General features: G+C 39.2%; 1 protein-coding gene across 1 annotated transcript in view; it reads right to left on the bottom strand.

Moving 5' to 3' along the window:
- Positions 1-19,823, bottom strand: part of dnah9 (dynein, axonemal, heavy chain 9) — a 119,544-nt gene that overhangs the window by 38,425 nt on the left and 61,296 nt on the right. The window contains exons 53-56 of the mRNA XM_049013154.1: positions 10,039-10,274; positions 9,824-9,946; positions 9,490-9,694; positions 365-529 (exon numbers count right to left, since the gene is read on the bottom strand). Of these exons, the coding sequence (XP_048869111.1) occupies positions 365-529; positions 9,490-9,694; positions 9,824-9,946; positions 10,039-10,274 (729 nt within the window). The remainder of the gene's footprint in view (positions 1-364; positions 530-9,489; positions 9,695-9,823; positions 9,947-10,038; positions 10,275-19,823) is intronic.

The following is a 19,823-nucleotide window of genomic DNA, read 5'->3' as shown; positions in this document are numbered from 1 at the left end:
GGGGGTCCGGAGCCTATCCCAGAAGCAATGGGCACGAGGCAGAGAACAACCCAGGATGGGGGGGGGCAGCCCATCGCAGGGCACACTCACAGGGCACACTCACACACGCATTCCTACGGGCAATTTAGCAACTCCAATTAGCCTCAGTGTGTTTTTGGACTGTGGGGGGAAACTGGAGTACCCGGAGGAAACCCCACGACGACATGGGGAGAACATGCAAACTCCGCACACATGTGACCCAGGTGGAGACTTGAACCCGGGTCCCAGAGGTGTGAGGCGACAGTGCTAACCACTGCACCACCATGCCGCCCCCCTTATTTTCATTTCAATCAATATGGTCACAAAATAGGTAGATGATTACAACCTTTATTTCCACCTCTGCAGCTGTTTGTTTGGTGGTCTCAAGGTTCTCCACCAGTTCTGTGTCACCCAGGAAGTTTCCAGAAGCAGAAGATAAGCGGGAGAGGAGGTTATCCTCAAGAGTTTTTAGAGTAATCTTGAAGCCATTTTGCTGTTTCGTGAGATTTGACTGGAGAAAAGAAATACATAAGGGACAAGAGCATGAGTGTGTGACATTGCACAACCTACATGTGTAAATATAATACTTTGCCCTCTGTTAGAGAAAGAAGAACAGAAGTACTGAGGAACTGAGTACAGGGAAAGAAGAGGACAAGTCAAAGGCGATGGCAATCAATATCTTTGCATAGCTCAAAAAACAAGAGTATGCTCAGCCTGAGTAAACTAACTCACTTCCTCTTGGCAGAAATCACCAAACATTGAAGCACCAATCGCTTCAGTTGATATTGGTGTCCAACAGGAAAATGGAGCAAACACAGATGACTATTTTGATGATAGTGGATTTGCGAAATCCTTTAAAACAATTTGCCCAATGTAGCTTTGATACTTGAACTAAAATTATGATATCCAGATGACAAGGGGTCACTTAAGCAATCTAAATTTTCCCTATAAAGCAAACTAAAAACCAATGTCTGATTTTAAACTTCAGTTAACCAAAATGCATAAATCACTGAAAAAACATTCTAGATCATTACTGTTCAATTAAAACACCTGCTGTTACTTGCAGAGCTGCATTACAGAATCTTTGTGCCTTCTAGGAACATTTAATTCTTTCAAGCTCAAACTCACTGAGGAATTCATAATGATGCAGCACACATATCCAGTGATGGTCATATGCACTGAATCCAAAAGAGACAGAGAATTTAGTTCACTGCTGCCGGCTAAGAAACCATACAAACATTCTGAGAGTGAAGTTTATTGTATGATGATATGTGACTCAATGTGCTTGGCCTTCAAGTGAGGTGTGACGTAATAAAGACATTGTAGTTTGGAATAACAAATCATTTTTTAAAAGTAAGCCATCCTGTCTAAATCTGTACATATATTCAGTCATATGTTTAATGAGCTGACTCAGGTTAGTCAAGCAAGATTAAATTGTCAGTTACATTTTTGTTCGTAAGCATTTAGAATAGTGCCACTTGAGGAAAATATTTCAGTTAAAGTAACAAAATTCACAAAAAAAAATATTAAAGTATATCTACTGTAAACTGATGTATTTGCTGCAATGACAGTACTAGTCTTTAGAAATATCAGGGGCTGTCTTCTGATTTTTGAAATGCAGATATTTAATAAAGGACGAAGAGTTTATATCTCTACTTATTATACTATAAGACATGAAATCATGGCTGGTTTAGAGAGTAAATAGTTAACTAGTGACCTCAAGTAATGATATTGTTTGTATGTTTATTGTTGGTCTAAGCAGAGCATTAGTATATATTAATATATATATATATATATATATATATATATATATATATACACACACACACACACACACACACTTGTACTTACACTTGAATACACCAAAATATTTCATCCACACTTTTCCCTCTGCAGTTCTTGTACCCAGCCATAAATAAATACATTTATTTTATTTTATGTAAAGTAATTTTGCATCACTGTACACAATGTACTGAATATGACTGCAGTGGGAATAAAGCGGTACCTGATTTGACTTGTTTGCCTTCACATGCTCAGAGTACTCTATTAGCATAACTGATAATGCACCAATATGGCGGCGCAAGGCGATTGCGCAATACTATTGCAACCCTCCTATAGGTGAAAGAAAAAGCAGTGGCACTTACACGATAAGAGCACCAATACAAGCAAAATTCAAAAAGTCACGGGGAAAAGGCATAAATGAATTAAATCAATCCTGGGATGTTGTGAGGGCCAGGATCACGATTAATTTTTTATTTTTTTTTCCCCACCACTTATTGCAAATGCATTTTGAAGGTACACTGAATGTTCTATGAATGTGTTATGAAGGGGCACTCAATGCAGTTATGCTATCAGTAATATGGTACAATCCACACAATGAATATGCAAAAAATCCTAATAGGTTTCATAATACAATTCAGATACAGTGATTAGGCAGTTAGGCAGTATTGCGTAAACACAGTGTAAATTTCACATTTTTATTATTGAAGACACTGATGTAGAACTGAGAAAAAAAACATTTTCCGTATACATTACTCTGGACAAGAATAATAGAACTAACAGCATAAAAGTCTAGACTGTGGTATAAAATGTGATATTAAATTCTGATTTAACGCAATTATAATCACTTTTCCAATATACTGTTTGCAATATCACTTTAAAACTTCTGAATAAAATTAATCATAATGCAAAATAAAGGCAAATGAACGTGACACACACTTTATGCTGAATTTCTGCAGTAATTTAAGAAAAGCAAACTTTTTTTTTTCTAGGCATTGGACAAGGTTTTTTGCAGCACTGAGAAATCAAGAAAATGAATAACCAAGCAAACAGATGTAGGGGAATTGATGTTCCCACTGAGCTAGCAAGACCTTGACCTTGTATGCTGTCTCGAAGCAGAGGCGGAGAGGCAAACTTCATCAAAATCCGTAATTTTAATGAGTCAGTTATTAACGATTAGGTCTCTGCTGGCATACTGTGCATCTAATTACCCAGCCCAGAAAACAAACAATTAACCAGTCAGCACAAATCCTAATTGGGTTTTAAATGAGATAATATATGTCCATCATTGCAGGCGAATGATTATTAAACATTACTGCCCAGACAGTTCGTTTTGGAAGTGGAATATTCTCACTGACTAACCAAAACCAAATTCACCATTACTTTCCCTACACCTTTCAAGGCTAATTGAAGTGAAACAATTCAATATCGCTACAATGACTGGTCCCAGCTAGAAGGTAAGTCATTAGATCAGATAAATATAACTAAGCTGAATATGACTTGGGGTTGGCATAGTTGTTAGCAGTATAGCCTCGAAACTCTTGCCTGGTTCTGCATCTGGAGTCTCCGTGCTGCAATTCCAAAGCCATGCTGTTTGGCTAATTGCCGATAGCACATAGAAACGGACTAGCAGGTTAAGATACTATGCTGGTGATTGGTTGCAAGTTAAACCCACATGATTAGCACCCTAACTTTACTATTGGGCCTTGGAGTAGGGCTACAAAACTTTAGGACAAAAAATTATCACATTGCGATCTTTTTTGTAATAAATATGGCGATATGTATAAAACGAGCAAAAAAAGAAAAATGTTGAAATTGTTGTATTTGAAATTTTACCCAAAATAAACTACAGACAAACAGAACCTATTATTTACCAGATAAGTTGTCAATATTGCAACAAGTGGTGCCCACTCAAAGCAGTTTGGACAAAATATTTGTTTTCACTTAATGTCATTTCTATGGAACAGAAAATATTTCCATATCACAGAAGATTAATGTCTTCCTTGTTCGCTTTTCTCCACCTCACTTATTTTTAGTAAACTTCTCAGAAATGTAACAGCAAGGACGGAAATTATTATGATTGGCTATGAGAGTGCATGTAGAAGGAACGATCATTAAAATTGCAAAGCTTGCTGAGCTTGGTTCCCATGACAGGGTAAAAATGTTTTAGCATAACTTATTAATGCTTTCAACCCAGCTGACTAAGGCAGTCTTTGCGATGTGACAATTGCATATGCATAACATGCAACGTCAGGATTAACATCGCACATCATACAAGCCTACACTGGACCAAGGTCCCTAACCCCTAATTGTTCCAGTGACTGGCAGATCCGGCTTTCTCAAAATGTGCGTTACTTTGGATACAATCAGAAGCTAAACAAATAAAATGGACAATTTTCAACAATTCAGTAAAACTATTCTAACTCCAAAAGGAGCTTACTTTAGTCCCTCCAGTTTGGTACCTGTCTATATTTGTAAAATATATAGAAAATATACAGAAGTATCCATCAGAAAGAGATGTGTAAAATGGGTAAAAGTTGTTTTGAATAAAAACATCAACTTCATTCATTCATTCAAGTTATACAAAATATTAAATGTAAAATTGTACTTCGAATCTCAATATTTAATATGCAGCTGTCTGACATTGCAGTTTACAAAATTAGTCCTACACATACACACATCAACCGCTATAATTTAATTTCACAAGCCAATACGAAAACTTTACAAGCACTTAAAGTGTTCTGTTTGGCTAAGATTTGCCTAAAATGCAGGTTCCATTTCTTAATTGCATTCATGCGACATGTATGACATCTTTTGGAATATCCATCACAATTCACAGTGCTCATTAACTGAATTGCTATTAAGTAGTCACACAAGAGAAAGATGCCAATGAAATTGTCCAATGTGTCCAATGATTTAAATAAATAAAGAAGAAGCGTTTCCGTCTTGTTCTTCAGTAGCCCAATTTCCAAAAAGCTACATCACACATAAATTTTCTTAGACTCTCTGCACTATATCCTACTTAAGTTTCCCAGCTGTATTTATTTACAAGCGCATTAACAAATCACTAAGAATGCTTAATGTTCCCGTGCTTTATGCTGAAATATATTCTTCTGTATTGTGACAATGCAGCCATGCGATTAATCCTGTCTTGTTGTTAGAAAATGCCAGTCCTCTCTGTAGCAATGTGCTTGTGCAGGGTCTGACAGACCTGGAACGTAATATCCATTGACAGACACTGTGACCTTTTCCAAGGTATGGCTCAATTGGAAACCACAATACAGACTCACGAATCCCAGAGTTATGGGTTATTTCAGTGCAAATGCCCAAGTAGAACATATTGCGCCCCATTATTATATTGTGCATGAGGCAAAAAGGCCAACCAACCATGTTTTAAAGGAATCTACTTTTTAATGGCTCATCTTCCCTTCAGCAACCTCAGGATAATCATACCGAACAAGGTCAATGTCCAGGCTTTTTGTATCGAAGAAAGTCAAGGCACAGATCTGATATGGAACCCATAAATTCTTTGCATGGCAATAATTAAAATACAAATTCAGCTGAGGGCCTATACGTTATGCTTTGGTTATAAAAGAAGTGGTGAAAATTGGTTGAGGGAAACATATGCTTCACATATAGTTTTTATGTCCAGTAAACCCAGAATGAATATCTTTTTTCTTTGAGTAGTAAATACTGTACTTCTACTTTCATAAGAGCACGTCACTTTTTTATGATTGCTTACATGTATGTCTAATGATAGCTGAATTACTGTCTGTCCCATATTATTATTATTCTTAGACCATTATATAAAATCTGATCATTACTAATTACTACTAACACATTTAATCTGGCATTCTAATACAAGTTTTATTTCGCTGATAAAAGGGAAATATCTATAAACAGCAATACATACGTGCCTCATTTAATTTTAGTTATTGTGTGAACTTTCCAGGCAGCTCCCAGAAGCTTGAATTCTCGGTGGTCGGTTACACTATCCTCCAACCTGTTCCTTCAGACAGACCTACTCGTGCTCAAACTAACGTGGCTTAAAGACATATGGCAAGATTAACACTTTCTGAAAAAAAAAATGCATATTGGCGAAAACAATTGGGATGTAAATGCCAGGGCACTGTAGTCCTCTTCACCTTGACACACTGCCTTTTGACCCTTCAGACATAGTACTCAAACAGAACCAGCTTAAAACCTGACACTTAACAGTAGACAAAGGGCAAGAACTATCTCCTCTTCCTGACCTATCCAGACAAGGTACCAATATCTTCCTGTCCACCCCTCCCCAGGGAGTCTATACTTGAAGCCAGACACAGAGTTAAATACAGAACACATCATGAAAAAAGTGTCAGGAATGCTAAAAAATATTCTCAAAAGCTGTGTGTGGGAAGCAGAAACGATTCAGACACCCCAGCGCCAGAATAATGGATCTTGTGAATAAGGTCACATTTCTCTTTATGGAGAACAATACAGGTTAATCCTCACAAAACAAAAGTCATATAAGTAAATTTAATAACACACAAAAACCGATACCTTCAATATTGGTTGTTTTGAATTTGAAACAAATTTGGAAAAACAAAAATCAGACAAAGAATGAACAGGGTGTCTGCAGAAGTTGTGATGTGAAATTTAAGACTCCTCTTCAATACCAAGTCAAGCCAAATTTAAGACCAAACAGAAAGAAGAAATATGCTTTACCAGAATCAATACCCATACATTTACAATGTACGGTACCCAATTTACATTCAGGTTTGTATTACAAAAGGTCCAACAATTGATGTCTGAATAATAAATCACAACTCATAACTCTAGAAAGTGACAATCAAGATATGGGTGACTCTATTAGAAATTCTCTAACCAAGAAACTTCAATCAAAACAGAGGAATAGCAGACTTACAATAAGACATTCAACATCCCATTCTCCAACATTACAAGCATATAAAGGACTGTGGGGGTATTACATAAAAATCTTCTGAGGGCAGAACAAAAAAATATATATTGCCTCAGAGACATAAACAATCAGATTGTAGAGGAGGTGGGTCCAAGTAATTAGAGGAGGTGGGACCAAGACACCTGAATGTTAACTTTAGCCTATGCCATCTGAATCTGCCAAGAATGGTTATTTGATTCCTGTGCGGAGCATTTGTAGTCGCATGTGAAAGTGGAGGATTGTTACCTTGTTCTTATTAAAACTCTTTTTGTTAAAACGTATCTTATGTTGCTGTAACTTGGTGTAATGTTGTGTTGAATAAGGCTCTTTGCTAGCAGTGGTTAAGCTAACTAGATAGCTAGCTGGCTAGCTAACATTACTGTTGGCTTGGAAGCTCACTAGGACAGTACAGCGGAACATCCATATCTGCTAATTTGGTAGCAGCCGTCTCAGTGTATTATATAAATTAAAAATGATCATTGATAAGTACTGTACATCGACGGTTTCGAATTTCTGCGGTAGGTCTTGGAACATACGGATGCACTACTGTATTTAACATTTGACCGTTCGCTAACATGGATATCAGCGCAGGGTTGTACTTCGGTCAGGTAGCTGGAGTGAGATTTTGAATTCGAGAGCACCCTTATCCTGTGACTTCACGAACATGCACACACATTTACATTAATGTAACAGTTTTATTACCTAAATAAATAACAATGATAATAAATAATAGTGTCATGCCCAGCTCGTCCGCTCCTCGTGTGTGCCACGCCCCCCTGAATACCCACGTGATCTTTCCCGATTGTACCCAGCTGTGTCTAGTTACTTTGATCAGTCCTGTGTATTTCAGTCCGTGTCTTACCTGAGCTCTTTGTCTGTCATTGATGTCAGTCAGTGTCCGATGTATCCTGATCCCCGTCTCCCAATTAAACCCTGTTTTTCGTACTTTGCCTGCTTGCCTGTTCCTGCTCGCTCGCCTGTCTGCACGCTCACCCAGCGATCGCGAGCGTCCCGTGACAAATAGTTTGCAAACTACCCCAAAGCTCTTGATGTAGCTAATTTTAGGTTTATAATGGAAGACTTCTTGCCTAAGATCCTGAGAGCGTGAGAGTCGTGCCAGATGACAGTTGGCAACCCAGTCAGCGCTCATTATAAAAAAAAAGTCACCTGGTTAGATAGATTATGTGCATAATTCACTTTAATTAGTCATACACAACACTTTTTGGTTTCCAAATCAAAGTCTCGTACTTGCAATTCAGTTACAGCTTGAATAACCAAGCTTTGGGACCGGTGCCTTCGAACTAAGTGGGCAGCTACTGCGGGCAGTTCAGGCAGTAATTTTACACCTTCCCTGCCCACTTAGTACCAACGCAGTGCTGGTCACCTCCACCTTTGTTTGCAAAGTCAGTTTGTTTTCGGTTTGGTAATTATCTTTTAATGCTTTTTCTTTGAGGAGCATCCTTTCGCTATATTGCTGTTCATTTTACATGTTCTGCTATTACATTATTATATACCAGTTCAGGAGTTCCAAATTTGCCAGGAGGTAAGCTTATGTTTAAGTCTATGTTTGGTTAGCAGACACTTCTACCCAAAGCACCTTAGAGTAATCACAAAAAAAAATAAAAATAATAATAATTCTTTTCTGAACAGAGAGGTGACCGTGAGAGCATAATGCAGAATTCATAAATAGTTCAAACATAAAATATGAAAAAGCCCATGTGACCACTTATCATATTCACGGTCGACAGGGGGTCCAGAGCCTGTCCCGCAGGTTTTGGGCACACAAGGTATGAAATCACCCGTTATGGACTGCAAACCCATGGCAGGGCACACTCACACACCATTCACTCACACACCATTCGCTCACACACCATTCGCTCACACACCATTCACTCACACACGTACACCTACAGGCATTATGGTAACTTCAGTTAACATCAGCATGTTTTTTGGCTAAAAAGCGAAACTGAAGTACCCAAAGGACACGACTGTTGAACTTCCGCTCAAAAAAATATATATACTCATGTGTTAATTGTATCAAACGTTATCAAAACGAAGGGTATTCTATGAAGCAAATACGCTAAAAAATATTTTAATTATAAAAGCAGTACAGACAGTACTGAAGAGAAAAAGCAAATTTGGTGTAAGGTTGTCAGTAAACAGTATTGAAAAAAAACCTTAAATAAACAGTTCTTAAACCAGTTTAGATAGAAAAAATATCACGATTAGAGGTTAACACTTACTCTTGTTCCATTGATGTCTTGCATTCCGAACAAGGCATTTGTTAAGTAACATTACAACAGCATTACAGCTTTAGTCACACAATGATTCCATGAGTGTCACAGTATAGTGCGTGCGTTTGTCATTACAACCCATCATATTTAACTCAAAATTTTAATATAATATAATATATATGGCAGTTCATCAGTAAGTACAAGTTGTCCGTAAGCTGGCTATTCATGACCCAGGGACTTACAGTAATGTACTGAAAATTTGGTGCTAACTTAAGTAATCTGGCTAAACCAGCTTCATACTGTAGTCAGTCACATTTAAACCTAAATGAAATATGAAACATCAGACTAAAATATGTTTATGACTTCAAAAAAATTAAGATTAAATTTAATATATTGTGTGACTTAATACCCCGCGGAAACCATGAATGATTCAATGTCAAGTCTACTAACAATCCTCTGCAAGATGGAGAATTTAGGCCATTTTATATGCCAAACAGAAAATTAACCAGCTGTACTTGCCTTAAGCTCCTCTAGGTCTGGTCGTTCCATACTGACCACAGAAGCCAGCAATTGGTCTTCCAGGCCATCGCGGGTCACAGTGAAGTTGATTAGAGTGCACTGAGCTTGCATTTCGGGCTGGTAATGTGGGTTGGCCAGCTTGGTGTGAAGGATAAGACGGAAATTGGGACTGTATTCACATTCTTTATCTCCAATCTTTATACACCTATTTAAGGAAAAACACATGGATTACTATTCCAATCTTTTCTGCATTGGTTCATTCTAGTGCTTCCAGATATAAAGAATTCTTTCTAAAAATGAAACATACAGTACAATCAAAATAATGAGTACTGACCTGCCCTTCTTTATTGTCTCCCGACCAAGCAAAGGTCCCAAGACAGGGTCCACAGTCTCCTCCAAATTTTCTATCAGAACCACTTCACCAGCAGACAAGGCTCTCTCCACAGAATCTAGGTAACTAAGAAGTTTGAAATAAAAGCAATGATTACAACAAATAAGTACTCACATGTATAGTTATCACAATAAAAAAATGCCTTTAGAGCTATTTACCCTCTCTGGCCAATGCGAATTACCCTGAGGTTTTCACCATATTTATTTTTGATCCATTTAATTCCCTGCAACTGGGGGTCCACCATAAGAGGCCAGCGCTCACAATTAGTGAGGATTGTGGCATTTTCAGTTGACATCCTGTCAGCAGGAAGACCTTCATTCTGCCAAGCGGCAATGTCTGCATCATCTGTCAGCATTGTTAATACATCCAAGTCTGGAGTCACTGGAACTGGCACCTTGACGGAGATATCGGGAAGTGTGGTCATGTAAGTCTGCGTGTATCATACATCACATATACTGTATATTACAATAAAAAATAATATTGTTATAGTTCTGTCTAGCATCGGGCATAACAAAAAGTAGACCAAGATAACAAATTCATTTGTCTCTTTAATTTATAAATAGAAAATGGACAACGCCATCGAGAGCCGACAAGTCCAAAATAACATACAGAAACACCACTAACTGGAGAGATTAGCTCCTTAACATAGTCAAATGAAAACTGATATAAAAATACACAAACTTTCCCCAAATCCCTATTTATTCAGAAAGAAAAGAACTCAAAACAATTGGTGTCACACTCTTTACTTCCTCACAATATATACAATTTTGAGAAATACAGGCTGGAAATCAACGGGGGTACTAGGCAAAAATGGCACAAGAAACCTCAGAATGCCCCTCAAAATTATGGTGGAGGGCCAAAAGTGCCCCCCAAGCTTAAAAACAATAAATAAATATTTTTATATATGCGTGTGTGTCTGTGTATTTACCAGTGTAAATTCAATATCTTGATCCTACATTAAGCCAGCATTTTTTTTTTAATTTCATTTCATTTCCATATCAGTGTCAAACACATACTCATAGAAACAGCACATATACATGATTTTATGTGACATGTAACTGTAACTATAGATACTACTATGTAACGCTCTTATGATACCTGGCAGAGGCCAATTTTAATAAAGCATTTTAAGGCATTTTTTTAATAATGCTATTCCTCCAAAAACAAATAAGCTGATCCCCTAGCAGAGAGGCGTGGCTCTCTGTTAGGGGCGTGGCTCTCTCCTAGGGGCGTGGCTCTCTGCTAGGGGCGTGCCGTTTACATCAATATACCTTTTATTGTGTGTTAAAACTAGTAGTACTCCTTCCTGGCTGTAAAAAACGCAAGGTCTGTTAACAAGTATGCCTGGGATCACAAAACCTCTACCATCAAGTGGAAAGCTTTGTATAACCAATTTCTAACAATGAGACAGTGGATCTGCCTTTTTATGCATGATATTTAAATTAAAACGGTGACAGATCAAAGACCAGCACATGACCTCATAATTAGTATCGCACACACGCTGCAGAAAGACAAGCGGGTGATGAACAGGGTCTAGTGTAGACTTCAAAGTGTTTCTTTTGCACTATAGTCGATCTGATGCCAGTTGAACTTCTTGGAAAAGAAACGCAACAGTATACACTAAGGTCAACTTCTCAAACTAACACAGCACCAGCATATTTGCCACTGCCATTCACCTCACCAATTCTGCGAAGTGCAGACAGAACTGGAACTTTGCACGACAAACCAAGCTCTCTTTTTGTTTAGGGTACTTGGAAAGCATTAATTTTGGGTTCCAAAGGGGCAAGCGGTTTGCATGATCAAATTCACATTTAGCAGAGTTCGGGGTAAGAGAAGTTTCTGGGTAACATAAACCATAGTTTGGTATGGTAAGATATGCAAGTGACCCTCTTAAGTACCAAAATAAAGAACACAATCATCCAGGTAAGATTCACAATTATCAACATTGGTTAGAAGCAGATTCATTAAGTGCTGCAATGTGGCTGGTGTGTATAATAGAGTGCTGTTGAAAGAATCTCGGGTGGCAAAAGCTGAAATTTTACACAAACCTTCAAGTGAGTGGGACTTGCCAGTAGTCTTTCAACAAATCTAACTCTGTAATGAATTTTGCATTACCTATCCGATCTGCACAATCCTTCATCCTGGGTAGGGGAAAGGAGTCACATTTTTTTCAGCATTGACTTTTGTGTAGTCTGCACAGAAAGTGAAATGTACCATCTGGCTTGGGAACCAGTAAACACGAGGAGTACAACTAGGAAAAGCAAGATCATGTTCAATAAGGTTTCCAGTTTCTAGTTTCATAATGGCACGTTTGGGTGGATTAACAAAATCTGTGTTTTGCTGCATAGGAGTATTATCACCAAAATATATATCATCTTTTACGACTGAAGTCCAAGGGGGAGTGTCAGGGAAAATAACAGATGCTTCTCTATAAGACGAACAAAACAATCTTGTACAGCGTTTGAGAAAGGAGAGGGTTTTGTTGGGAGAGCTGAGGGTTTTCAGAGTTGGCCTTTCCTTCTATCTCAGGAGAGTACTCTGATGAGGACAGAATCACAGAGGCTGTAGCTATGGGAGAGGCAGGTGAGAGGAAAGAGATCTGGATTGGGGCGTGTGCACTTTAAGAATATTTATATTACAAATAAGAGACTTTTTTCCTATCAGTCTTCATCACTCTCACTGAACCTCAATCAAATAGAAACCTGAAATGCATCTTAAATCTTAGCCTGTAGAGCTGTACTTGGAAACAGATGTAAAACAAGAATCTCATCTCCCATCTCAAATGAGCATGGAAACACTTAAGGCCATGTTTTTAGTCATTTATAAACACATTAATATTGCATTATAATGCATTCATAAAGCATTATAAACATGGCTATAAATATTTATGAAAAGGCATAACACATCATAGCCATGTTTACTATGCATTATGACTGCCTTATGAAGCTCTCATCTATAATGCACTATACATGTAGATACCTTTATAATGCAGTACAAAGCATCCTTAATGGTTATACCAACCATTAGAATGAATTATAAGGTTATCTACAGTGCATTACAGATGAAAGGTTCATAAAGCATTCATAATGCATAATACACATGGCTATAATGTGTTATAAATATTTAAAGCTATATTTATAATACCTTATGAATGCATTCATATTTGTTATGAATGTGTTTATAAATTACTAAAAACATAGCCTTAAGTAAAGTGTTACCATGACCACTTCACAGACTTCATCAAAATCAGGAATTCAAATGGGTCTGAGAGAAGGTTTGAGAGCGATTTTCAAAGAGGAAGACAATTGAACAGAGGACAGAAGCTGTTCTTGTAGTACTTTTAAAAGAACCATGGACAGAATGTCCAAATACCAACTTAGATGGGCTAAATGCAACACATTCCTACAGGGGGATTCCCTTACCCCAATCTTGTTGGTACACACTGCAAACATGGTGACTGTCAAACTGCTTGCTTACTCTGATACTGGACATGACATTTGAACTTTGATGTGACTAGATGTATTCTACTAAACAGAATGTGGTACAGAACTTGATGATGGCTTTCACAGTAGCAGGAGCTTTGTAAGAGCACAGTGGGATAGTTCCAGGATATATATCTGCACACATCAAAGTCAAGAGATATGAAGGTAGTGGACCTACACAGTCAATTAAAGTTCTCTCAAAGGGGTCACCCATAACTGGTATTGGCTTTAGAAGAGCAGGGGGAATAACTTAATTTGGCTTCACAGCAACTTGACAGGCATGACATGAATGGCAGTAATAGGACACATCGGATTTCATGGAAGGCCTAAAAAAGAAAAATGTAACAGATGATTGTGTTTTCCTTACACATGAAGAAAGTTCATGATTATGAGTAGGGATACTATTGTTTATATCAATAATCGAGTAATTGTTTATAATATAATATAATATAATATAATATAATATAATATAATATAATATAATATAATATAATATAATATAATATAATATAATATGTGCACATGGCAGAAGGCAGGAACCAACCAACCATTGAGGGTGCACACTCAATCACATATAAGGACCATTTAGGTGCTCCAATTTACATAAGCTGCATGTTTTTGTATAGTGGAAGGAAACGGCGGGATCAAACAAAAGCTTCGCATATGAACCTGCAAACTTCACGCTATGTCTGCCGCGATTAGTCTACGCAGTCTATGAGGTCGACGCTGACGTCAATATTTTAAATCGACGCATTGTTTTTTTTTTGTATTATTTTAATGAAATTACCATTATGATATTTAAAATGCTTCAGTTTATTATAACAATAATATTTCCTTTAATATCACTGCATATTTATGCGAGTAGTTCAAATTATCACCAAACAAAAAGGTGGTTTTTCATTGTGCAAAGTTCGATGGGATACTAAAGGGGTACTGGCGGTATGCACGAGTATGGAGCGGTTTACAAAAAAAATGTGTCGGACTTCGATCGGTAAAAGGTAGCGCCACACCACCTACATATTTTTACCTTGTTTATTCACAATACCTCTTCTTTTAAAAGATGTTGTGCTTGCTAAATCTAAGATCACGCGCTACTCCAATGCTTATCGCTTCCATGGTTTTATGCCGGAGAAAAGTTAGCAGTGGGTTCGATATTCGCCAGGCATTCACAGATTATCTCTGAATTTACTCTATTAAAACATTACAAAACAAAGTAAATTCCACATTCACAAATTCGTGTGTGTTTGTGAAATCACATGCACACCTTGGTTATTCAATTATTATATCCAGTAAGTTGTGATAAAGCAAAATAATGCGGCTCCTGATGTGAATTAACGCGTTCGCTTCGATTTTTCAAAATAAAAGTTCCAAATGTAAAAAAGGAGTAGCTCAACAAAAGATTATTACAGAAGACATAAAACACTTTCAAACACTATTCCAATGTGGCACATATTTACAAGAAATGACAAGCACATACATGTCCCACTAACACTCATGAAACTGTAAATAGTGGTATAAGATAACATATCTATTATTTTTCTATGCAGGTGGAACATTGACTATGTTAAATTTCAGCCTGTGGTTGTAGTGCATGAGTAAAGCCACACATAGCATAGCCTTTGGCACATGTGAAACCTGTAGAAAATTTGTGAAGTCAACTGATATATGCCTTATATCCATTGTTTTCGGTGCAGCTGGGACATAGTCTTTAGAGCACTGGGACGCTCTAAGAAACCAGCAGCTTAATTTTAGCCTTTCACCCATCATCTAAACCCTGATGATGATTGTGCATGTGCCATATAATCGCAATTACATTGTGACATGATCGCAACAGCTCTACTGACATGGCATTTCATGCACATGTAACTCTCACAATTCAAAAAGCGTGATAATCTGGTGGGTTCAAGTCGTCAATAGATTGCGTTAAAACATTTTCCCTCAGTTATAGGAAACTTATCAAAATTTGAAATTTTAATTATGGTTCATTTTCAGTATTATCTAGCTTATGTTAAAACATCAGTCTAAAGTTTATTGCCGCTGATTTTGCATGAGCTCTGCATGCGGTCTTTGGGACCAAAATAATCATTCTTGTCTTTGCTGTTCGACTCGCCCATTAATTGTGTGGTGTAGAAATGCAAATAATGTATGCAGTGTTTGCATGTTCTCCCCATGTCGTCGTGGGGTTTCCTCCGGGTACTCCGGTTTCCCCCCACAGTCCAAAGACATGCTGAGGCTAATTGGACTTGCTAAATTGCGCGTAGGAATGGTGTGTGAATGTGCCCTGCGATGGGCTGGCCCCCCATCCTGGTTTGTTCCCTGCCTCGGGTCCATTGCTTCCGGGATAGGCTCCGGACCCCCCACGACCCAGTAGGATAAGTGGTTTGGAAAATGGATGGATGGATGGATGATTCGACATGCATGATGCCTTCGCTTTATATTTGGACCCTCATCTGCTATGTCATTTGTCATTTTCCAGAGAAATCGAGTTTAATTGAGTAATCCTGTCAGCTCTAATTATGACATACAATTAATACAGATTTCATATGTATTGGGCTTGGGAATAACAACCCTCAATACTGAACTCCACTCATGCTTAGATTTGTAAGCGTCCACTGGTGCCCGAGCACACCATCATCCAGAAAGCTCTGAAACCCTAAGTTAACAACAATGGTTGGAGATACTCCAATATAGCACAATATCAGCAGTTAGAAGCTAGTAGCATCCATCTAAAAATGCTAAATATCCCTGAGCAGAGTGTTCAAAAATGGGACATTGCAACACATAAAAGACTGAGAAAGATCTACTACATTATCCATTTTACAAGCTTGAGCTCACATCACAAAGCATGGCCTGGATTCAGCAGGGGACACTTGCAATCATCATAATTTTCACTGAACTCAGGCACGTAAATCACCTCGGGGAAAGACATTTTCCTCCTGGTAAATCATTCCTGAGAATAAAAGAAATTCCCTTCACTGGCAACTGGGGTTCAGCTGCAAGTTTGACAAATTCTGAACACAGATAAATGTCTTCAAGGGAAGTTTGATGACACTGACTTCTCTGCCTGAACAAGCACATCTGAACCAAAACTGGAGTGTTTAGAAAATGGATGAACATTCTCTGAAATGAAGAAATATGTTGTTTCAGTGTCTCTCAAGATACAGACAGGCCTTTGTTCATGGTTGGAGTCAGAAAATGAGACTAACACCATCCAAAACAAACTCAAAAGTCAACAGACAAGAGTAAGGGAGTGTACGGGCACAGGGCAAAACAAGAGGTTCTGTAATAGTGTTCACATGAAATAAACCCTAGGAATATATATATATATATATATATATATATATATATATATATATATATATATATATATATATATATATATATATATATATATATATATATATATATATATATATATATATATATATATATAATATTCTCGCTTATATTTCCACAAAAACATAACTATACATTAATTTGTAAATATTTCAGCAAACTTTTCCAAACACTGTAAATTTTGTAACTCAGCAGCCAAACTAATATATTTTTATATTTTATTATTATTTATTATTATATTTTATTATTTTTGGGGAATTATTATATTCTATAGTGGCTGGATAGTGTAGTGGTAAGATCGCCGCCTTTCACACGGGAGACCGGGGTTCGAATCCCGGTTGTGGCCTACCTCCAGTAGGGGTCCTTAGGCAAGACCTCCTCACGCTATACTGTGCCTACCTCAAAATATGAGAGACAAACATAAGAATAGAGTCATGCCGGCTCAGACGTCGCCCGGATTAACAAGGTCTGCGCCAGATGTTGAGGAACCAGGACAATCTGACGATAAGTGGGCTACTGGAACAAGAACAAGAACAAGACATGCATGGACAAGAGATGAGAACAAGGGACTGTTGGAATGCTACTATACAAGTAACCCCAGTGAAAGAGGTTACATGAAGCGGATGTGGGACCTATGGATTCTTCGACACCCCACATCAAGACTAACACCAAAACAACTAGTAGCTCAATGTTCCAACATCCGCAAGAAACAACTGCTATCACAACTAGAGATTGATGAGGTACAACACGATTGCTACGACAAGGGGGAGCCAGGACGACAGGTCAGGGGGGAGATATCATCATCATCCCCACATTCCGAGATTGGGTACCAAGCCCCAAGAACTACAAGCCCTAGTAGGCTGAATACAAGAGCAGCTGACCTGAGAAATAAGATCATGGCTAAGCTAGAAACCTGGACCCTCCGACACCGATTACCAAGAATGCGTGAAGTACCCTCAGAAGGTCTACTAGAAGATGTGAATGCAGCACTACGGACAATCCCTACCACAACCATCACTGACACCAACCAGCTGATCTACACCACAGCAACAGTGATCCTTGAGGTGCTTGGCTATAAGATGAACAACAGCCGCAAGGAGCAGTATCCCCCATGGAAGAGAAGGTTAGAGGCTAAAATCAAGGCAGCACGGAGGGAAGTTAGCCAGCTATCGGAATTACAGAAAGGTGTGATGAAAAAAGAGGTACCTAAGAAGTATAACAAGCTGTCCATAGCTGAGGCCTTAGAAACTGCCAAGCAAAGACTCACAGCCTTGGCTACCCGTCTGAAGAGGTACACCAGAGATATAGAAGCCAGGAGAATAAACCGGACCTTCTCCACTGAACCATCCAAGGTGTACTCTCAGTGGCAGGGTAATAGCATGAAGATAGACCCACCAAGGCTGGAGACTGAGCAATACTGGAAGAGCATATGGGAGAAAGAGGCATCACATAACAACAATGCACAGTGGCTTGTGGAACTAAGAGCAGACCACAGTAACCTCCCTGAACAAGCCCCAGTAACCATCACATTGGCAGACATCCAAGAAAGAGTCTCAAACATGAAGAACTGGACAGCACCAGGTCCCGACATGATCCACGCCTACTGGCTAAAGAAGTTAACTGCACTCCATGAGCGCCTGGCAGCACAGATGAACCAGCTGCTAATGGATGGGACCCACCCGGAATGGCTGACCAAAGGTAGGACAGTCCTGATACCGAAGGACCCCCAGAAGGGACCGGTCCCATCCAACTACCGGCCAATAACCTGCCTCTGCACAACATGGAAGCTCCTATCAGGCATCATAGCGGCTAAGATGAATAGGCACATGGATCAATACATGAGCGGGACCCAGAAAGGAATTGGTAGAGATACCAGAGGAGCAAAACACCAGCTACTGGTAGATAGAGCAGTCACTCAAGACTGTAAGACCAGACATACCAACCTGAGCACCGCCTGGATTGATTACAAGAAAGCCTATGACTCAATGCCTCACACATGGATCCTAGAATGCTTGGAACTGTACAAGATCAACAGGACTCTAAGAGCCTTCATCAGGAATTCAATGGGGCTGTGGAAAACAACTCTAGAGGCCAACTTCAAGCCAATAGCACAGGTTACCATTAAGTGCGGGATTTACCAAGGAGATGCCCTGTCCCCGCTGTTGTTCTGCATAGGCCTTAACCCTCTCAGCCAGATCATCAACAAGACTGGCTACGGATACCGACTACGGAATGGGGCGAACATCAGCCACCTCCTCTACATGGATGACATCAAGCTGTATGCCAAGAGTGAACGAGACATCGATTCACTGATCCACACCACCAGGATTTACAGCAATGACATCGGAATGTCATTCGGGCTGGATAAGTGTAGTCGAATGGTAACAAAGAGGGGGAAAGTAGTCAGAACCGAGGGGATCGTACTGCCAGAGGGCAACATAGCAGACATTGAGGATAGCTACAAGTACCTTGGAATCCCGCAGGCAAACGGGAACCATGAAGAGGCCACAAGGAAAGCAGCAACAACCAAATACCTGCAACGAGTAAGGCAAGTCCTGAGAAGTCAGCTGAATGGGAGGAACAAGATCCGGGCAATCAATACCTACGCCCTACCAGTCATCAGATACCCCGCTGGCGTTATAAGCTGGCCAAAGGAGGAGATGGAAGCCACTGACATCAAGACAAGGAAGCTCCTCACAATGCATGGCGGGTTTCACCCCAAATCCAGCACACTGAGACTATACACTAAGCGGAAAGAAGGAGGCAGAGGACTAGTGAGCGTCAAAGCCACTATCCAGGATGAAACATCGAAGATCCATGATTACATCAGGAAGATGGCCCCGACTGATGACGTGCTCAGTGAATACCTCAGGCAACAGAAACCCAAGAAGGAAGAGGAGCAAGAACAGGAACCATCATGGAAAGATAAACCCCTGCACGGCATGTACCACCGGCAGATAGAGGAAGTGGCTGACATTGAAAAATCCTACCAGTGGCTGGACAAAGCTGGACTGAAAGACAGCACAGAGGCATTAATCATGGCAGCACAGGAACAAGCTCTAAGTACAAGATCAATAGAGGCTGGGGTCTACCACACCAGGCAGGACCCCAGGTGCAGGCTGTGC

This window comes from Brienomyrus brachyistius, chromosome 5 (genome assembly GCF_023856365.1).
Source record: "Brienomyrus brachyistius isolate T26 chromosome 5, BBRACH_0.4, whole genome shotgun sequence".
Classification (NCBI taxonomy): domain Eukaryota; kingdom Metazoa; phylum Chordata; class Actinopteri; order Osteoglossiformes; family Mormyridae; genus Brienomyrus; species Brienomyrus brachyistius.
This window is presented reverse-complemented; position numbering and strand designations above follow the sequence as displayed.